The sequence below is a fragment of the Ochlerotatus camptorhynchus genome, unplaced genomic scaffold, assembly GCF_037179485.1.
Source record: "Ochlerotatus camptorhynchus isolate MF236.1 unplaced genomic scaffold, CSIRO-AGI_Acam_v1.1 ptg000291l, whole genome shotgun sequence".
NCBI classification, from domain to species: Eukaryota; Metazoa; Arthropoda; class Insecta; order Diptera; family Culicidae; genus Ochlerotatus; species Ochlerotatus camptorhynchus.
The window spans coordinates 1,224,387-1,231,405 of NW_027040780.1; the positions used below are offsets into that span (position 1 = coordinate 1,224,387).

The 7,019-nt window shown below is 37.0% G+C and overlaps 1 protein-coding gene across 1 annotated transcript; it reads left to right on the top strand.

Moving 5' to 3' along the window:
- On the top strand, positions 1–6,780 carry RnrS (ribonucleoside-diphosphate reductase subunit M2). The gene is made up of 5 exons (XM_065228508.1): positions 1–215; positions 5,037–5,258; positions 5,325–5,605; positions 5,779–6,226; positions 6,295–6,780. Exons 1-5 carry the CDS (start codon positions 156–158, stop codon positions 6,445–6,447), a joined length of 1,164 nt encoding a protein of 387 aa, XP_065084580.1. The 5' UTR covers positions 1–155; the 3' UTR covers positions 6,448–6,780.
- The last annotated feature ends 239 nt before the right edge of the window (positions 6,781–7,019 follow it).

Here is a 7,019-nt window from a genome sequence, read left to right on the forward strand (position 1 = left end):
CACGTTCCGATCGCTTCCCAAGTGGACCTATTAAAGTTGTTCTCTTCTCTTGTACACTTAGCAAGGGTGTACCTGCAGCCATTAGTGAAAAAGTGACTTCAGTGTTAATTTTGAGGTAGTTACAAAGTTACAAACCATAAACAACCAAGCTAAGAATGTCGCTCGTCATGGAAAAGGAAAATGTTTCCGAACACTTGGAAAAGATTTCCATCAAGGTTAGTGGTACTTCCTCTATAATAATTAAAATGCCGCTTAGGGTTAACGCTCCTTTGTTATTTCATGATTGTTCAAAAAGCGCGGCAAAATGGCCTAGTGATGGATCGTAAATGCTTACGTGGGAAACATGGTGTTTAGTGTTACTATTTTAGGTTTTTGGTATCGTCTATGGTAAATTGTATACCATAGTAGTATTTTATAGCAGAATAACTATTCTACATAATGATGGCTGTTTTTAAACCCGAAACTCTAAAATTGCTAAATGTTACATGTCTAGGGAAACCAAGATCAATATAAAATAAACCACACTAAGCAAATTTTGCTTAATGGAATTTTCCTTCCAAGGCCCTGGATTCTATTGAATCGGATTTCATCAATTTTAACTGCTTATGATCAATTGCAACCTTGAATAATAATTCAATAGTTTTGTTTGCAGTTTTCTGATGAGATTGATGACATATCTTAGTTTTACACGTTATAAACTTTAATTGTGTAGTCAAGCGGGACGTAGTCTTTGAATCGATAATGAGTTTTAAATTTATCATATAGCCGAGCAGCTTTTGGACATTATTCTATCAGTGATTTTATGGAAATTGAGCACTGAATTTCGGAATTAGTCTATCATAAATAAAACCGTATTTCCTCGAAGCTCCAGGAGATTTTTTTTTTCAAAATATAGCTCCATGACCATGGTGAAGTTCGAATGGTATAAAACGTAATTTTCAACTTCTAGAATGATTATGATCCATTGTACGTAGTGTAAGTACTAATTTTATAGTGGAGTTTGTGCCATTTTCCATGTAGGTGGTTGTTTCTAAACATGGTGTTCACACCAAATGTTCAGAATTTATTGCTACAGTGTATTCTGGAATATTCCATTGTCCCCAACTAAAACCGGACAGAATAAGGTCGCCATCAACCGGTCTCCTTTCACTGCTTACTTATTTTTATAGTTTTTCTCTTAACTAGCACATTATAGCAAATGGATCAATAATACTACTGGCGTTAATTGTGATTATACTATTGGTATTTGTTGTAATTGTATGTAAATAATGTGATCGGTGAAAAGAGCATGAGCGGTGAAGGGCGACCGTTAAACGCGCTTCATGTGGTCGTTGGATAACGGCTCGAAAATTCAGGAAAGAACATGAAAGTGAGCACGGATTCCTCGTAGTTTTCCCTTGTCATCAATGCATCCTATTTACGTTCTTCATTCATGTAGTCGATGTGATGTAGTGTTGGAAATAATGATAATGAATGAATTTATGAATGAGTTCGTTTATGTGTGCGTGATGAATGAATACTTCTAGAAACTCTAAAGTGGACCCTACACAATTGCTTTCATTGACAATAATCGTATTGTCAATATAGTCTATATTGACATAACATCATCAATATTATTGCCAATAATTCCCCTTCGTGTCAATATATTAATACGTGTGGTGTTCGCTTAAGGTTCAATTAACTTTGATGATTTTTAAAAAAATTAAAAGCAGTTTTTTTCGACGCATTATTTTAGATTATAAAAAGCTCGCCTCATCTTGTGTAACATATCAGAAGGAATCGAATAGTGCGAGCTTTTTGCAATCTGAAATAATGCGTCGGAAAAAAAACTGCTTTTGAAATTTTCCAAAAAGCATCAAAGTAAATTGAACCTTAAGGCACAATCATTCAGTAATTAAGGTGCAATTTACAACAAGACAAGCAACAACAAAGCATACGGTAACATCAAAATACTCTATAATGACAATAAAGTATGCATTTTTCGAGGAAATGTGGGATGACTCATCTAATGATTAAATTTTTTACCCAATTTGGAGTAACTGTTTCTCAAAAAAATATTAACTTTTATTCACTTCTGTAATAATAATAATAATCATTAGTATGTGTACAATTTTACTCATTTATTGTGTTTACACTTTCCCTCAAAAAAAATTATACTTTATTCACAGACAGACAGACATAACACTCGTAAGTTGTTCATCGAACAAGCATTTAACGGACAATTTAAAAGTATCGCAGTTGGTAGTACCGCCACCTGTAGCGCGCATAGTCAATTCCGTTGCATTTGACGTTTACACACTACCGCCATCTGTTCAGTGTACTACCCACCACAGTGTGCTCAACAGATGGCGGTAATGTTTTAGCGACGATGTTTTACAGTGAGAATTATTCAATGTTTTATGTCTGTTTGTCTGTGCTTTATTGATCCATTAATAGGCTATGGCTTCGTTGGGGCTCACTTTTTAAATAATAGTTAACCCTTAAGTGGCAACTTTCCAAGTAATCCAAATTCGGTTTCAATTTTGCAAGTAAAATTTGACTTCGCTTCTGGTAATTCAAATTGAATTGCAATTGTCCAAGTAATATTTGACTTAGCTTCTCGTAAGCCAAATTCGTTTGCGCTTTTCTAAGTAAAATTTGACTTTGCTTCTCGTAATTCAAATTGAATTGCAATTTTCCAAGTGAAATTTGACTTCGCTTCTCGTAAGCCAAATTCGATTGCAATTTTCCAAGTAAAGTTTGACTTCGCTTCTCGTAATCCAAATTCGATTGCAATTTTCCAAGTAAAGTTTGACTTCGCTTCTCAAAATCCAAATTGATTTCCGCTTTTCCAAGTAAAATTTGACTTCGCTTCTCAGAATCCTAATTTGATTGCGCATTTCCAAGTAAAATTTGATTAAGCTTCTCGTAAGCCAAATTCGTTTGCGCTTTTCCACGTAGAATATGACTTCGCTTCAGGTAATTCAAATTGAATTGCAATTTTCCAAGTAATATTTGTCCTTGCTTCTCGTAATCCAAATTGGATTGCAATTTTCCAAGTAAAGTTTGACTTCGCTTCTCGTAATCCAAATTCGATTGCAATTTTCCAAGTAAAGTTTGACTTCGCTTCTCAAAATCCAAATTGATTTCCGCTTTTCCAAGTAAAATTTGACTTCGCTTCTCGGAATCCTAATTTGATTGCGCATTTCCAAGTAAAATTTGATTAAGCTTCTCGTAAGCCAAATTCGTTTGCGCTTTTCCACGTAGAATATGACTTCGCTTCAGGTAATTCAAATTGAATTGCAATTTTCCAAGTAATATTTGTCCTTGCTTCTCGTAATCCAAATTGGATTGCAATTTTCCAAGTAAAGTTTGACTTCGCTTCTCGTAATCCAAATTCGATTGCAATTTTCCAAGTAAAGTTTGACTTCGCTTCTCAAAATCCAAATTGATTTCCGCTTTTCCAAGTAAAATTTGACTTCGCTTCTCGGAATCCTAATTTGTTTGCGCATTTCCAAGTAAAATTTGATTAAGCTTCTCGTAAGCCAAATTCGTTTGCGCTTTTCCACGTAGAATATGACTTCGCTTCAGGTAATTCAAATTGAATTGCAATTTTCCAAGTAATATTTGACTTAGCTTCTCGTGAGCCAAATTCGTTTGCGCTTTTCTAAGTAAAATTTGACCTTGCTTCTCGTAATCCAAATTGAATTGCAATTTTCCAAGTAAAGTTTGACTTCGCTTCTCGAAATCCAAATCGATTTCCGCTTTTCCAAGTAAAATTTGACTTCGCTTCTCGAAATCTAAATCCATTGGCGCTTTTCCAAATCAAATTTGACTTCGCTTCTCGTAATCCAAATTCGATTGCAATTTTCCAAGTAAAGTTTGATTTCGCTTCTCGTAATCCAAATTCGATTGCAATTTTCCAAGTAAAGTTTGACTTCGCTTCTCAAAATCCAAATTGATTTCGCTTTTCCAAGTAAAATTTGACTTCGCTTCTCGGAATCCTAATTTGATTGCGCATTTCCAAATAAAATTTGATTAAGCTTCTCGTAAGCCAAATTCGTTTGCGCTTTTCCACGTAAAATTTGAATTCGCTTCTGGTAATTCAAATTGAATTGCAATTGTCCAAGTAATATTTGACTTAGCTTCTCGTGAGCCAAATTCGTTTTCTAAGTAAAATTTGACCTTGCTTCTCGTAATCCAAATTGAATTGCAATTTTCCAAGTAAAATTTGACTTCGCTTCTCGTAATCCAAATTTGTTTGCGGTTTTGGAAATCAAATTTGATTACCATTCTCCAAGTAAAATTTGTTATCGCTTCTCGTAATCCTAATTGATCAAAATTTTAATAATAAATGGTTTTTTTTTGTCTGTTGGTATGTAGTCGTCAACTACCGCGACTACTTATAAGGACAGCACGTTGGCTAGTAGCGCTTTCAAAGGCAATTCAATGCTATTTTTAGCGTTTTCAAGACATTATTGGCGTTTTTAGGGCATTTTGGAGGATCTATTCCCTTATGTCTTTAATAAACTTTTAAAGTTTTAGGACTAATTTATAGATTCATGGTAATTTTTGGCGATTCTAGAACCCTCTATTTATATACTTTGAGCTAGAACTCCTGGTCACCAAGGCATTTCATCCAGTAAAAGATGGACTTACAAAACAAATTCGATATTCAAATCAAACATAACATCTGTTAACATTAACATATCAACTTCGATACCTTTCGTCGTACCAACGTGCAAATCGTTGAACCAGTTCATCAGCTGTTTGGTGATTCTGCGTCTCTGCGTGCTAAAAAGTATACACTTCAATCTGCAATGACAGCCAGTATATGCCTACCTCAAGGCAATTGAGGTAGACAGCTCTGCCAGTCTGAGGTTTATTGCAATGCAATGGAAGTAGATGAACACTTCTCGGTGATGAAGCAAAAAGTCAGTATTTTCACTATGTTCCCACTATTGCAATGAGGGGGACAATGCTGCTGTTGTTGATCTCCTGTAAGTTTGTGGATTGCAGTGCAGATTATTTGAAGACAAGTTCTACTTTCTTTCCAGAATGCTCGCAAAGTGCTGACCGAAAGCGGAGCAAACGTGCCTCAAAAGATGGACCATCAAGACAAGGAACAAGCAATCGACGGTTCCATCGAGTTGGCCACCGCTCATAAGTACGAACAGGTACCGTTCGATCCCTCCATTGAACCGCTGCTCAAGGACAATCCCCGTCGGTTTGTCATTTTCCCAATACAGTATCATGACATTTGGCAGATGTACAAGAAGGTAAGTGGTTAACAATTTGCGTTTGTGGGAAATATTGATCAGTGTTTCATAACTCTTTCGAACTAGGCGGAGGCATCCTTCTGGACAGTGGAAGAAGTAGACCTTTCGAAGGATCTTGGCGATTGGGAGAAGCTCAAATCCGGGGAAAAGCACTTCATCTCACATGTGCTGGCCTTCTTCGCAGCTTCCGATGGTATCGTCAATGAAAACCTTGTTGAACGTTTCAGCCAGGAAGTTCAGGTCACCGAGGCGCGCTGTTTCTACGGCTTCCAGATTGCGATGGAAAACGTACACAGTGAAATGTACTCGTTGCTCATCGATACTTATGTTCGCGATTCTAAAGAAAGGTATGTTTCCGTCTGGATTCCCATGAAGCTTAGCGAATCACATTTCATTCATTGGAATTTGCGACACAACATATGGCCTATTCACAATAACATACTATCTCTAAAAGTGTCATATTTCTGCCAAGCTAATCAAGTCCTGTCTCCTGTTTGTTTTTGTTATTTTACACCCATAGAGATTATTTATTTAACGCAATCGATAACTTGCCCTGTGTGAAGAAGAAGGCTGACTGGGCATTGAACTGGATCTCGAGCAAAAAAGCCAACTTTGGAGAACGAGTGGTTGCATTTGCCGCCGTCGAAGGTATCTTTTTCAGTGGCAGTTTCGCATCAATTTTCTGGTTAAAGAAACGCGGACTGATGCCAGGACTTACGTTCTCCAACGAGTTGATTTCGCGCGATGAAGGCCTCCATACGGATTTCGCTTGCTTGATGTTCAGATATCTGGTCCAAAAACCGTCGCAGGAACGTGTGATCGCAATCATCCGGGAAGCAGTCGTGATTGAGCAAGAATTTTTGACGAAAGCCCTACCGGTTGATCTGCTGGGTATGAACTGTGATCTGATGTCGCAATACATCGAATTCGTAGCTGACCGACTATTGCTCGAGTTGGGCATCGAGAAGGTTAGCTTGATCCAGCACCTTCCACCTGAAACCATTTATAGTAACCACATATCTTTATTGATTTTCAGATCTACAACACAAAGAACCCGTTCAGCTTCATGGAGTTCATTTCCCTCGAAGGCAAGACCAACTTCTTTGAGAAGAAGGTGGGCGAGTATCAAAAGTGGGGTGTGATGGCTAACCGACTTGACAACGTGTTCACACTGGACGCTGACTTCTAGGCACCATCAATCTAGCCCACTAACTGACGTGTTTAAAGTACGCTAACTTTAAACCAATTTTGATCGATCTTCGATGCGGACGCTGCGCAGTGATGCGCGATAGAGAGCTTATATCGGAGAAGAACGTGATGTTGCAGGCAATCATTGCGACGCTCTAAAGTGATTGTATATTTTTTATGTTCACAATTGAAATTTTTTTTTCACTTTCACACGCGATAACAGTTAACAGTAGAGAAATCTTTTTATGTGTTCAAATCCATTTGACTTCAATATATTTAGTTTATTGAATCATGAAACAATATTTTATACTAATAAGACACATACTTATAGTTATTTAATATTTGGTTTCTATTCACAATCGCAACATGGTAATAAACTGATAATTAAGCTAATTAAAATCAACGGTCCCAAGCAGTCCCAAGCTATTTCACTCATCCCTGCATGTTCTGCATGAATCCACACACCCCTGATGTTATCTGTCAAACTTTCATAGCGAATCAAAACAAACATAGTATAGTAATAAAATTTCAACAAGAATAGGGTACGTTAATCGTTTGCTTGGGACCAATAGG

Excerpts from the sequence above, each read along its gene's own strand:
- RnrS (XM_065228508.1), top strand. The coding sequence starts at position 156 with ATGTCGCTCGTCATGGAAAAGGAAAATGTTTCCGAACACTTGGAAAAG. Across the intron at positions 5,259-5,324 it reads TTTGGCAGATGTACAAGAAG|GCGGAGGCATCCTTCTGGAC; the intron begins GTAAGTGGTTAA and ends CTTTCGAACTAG. Across the intron at positions 5,606-5,778 it reads GTTCGCGATTCTAAAGAAAG|AGATTATTTATTTAACGCAA; the intron begins GTATGTTTCCGT and ends TTACACCCATAG.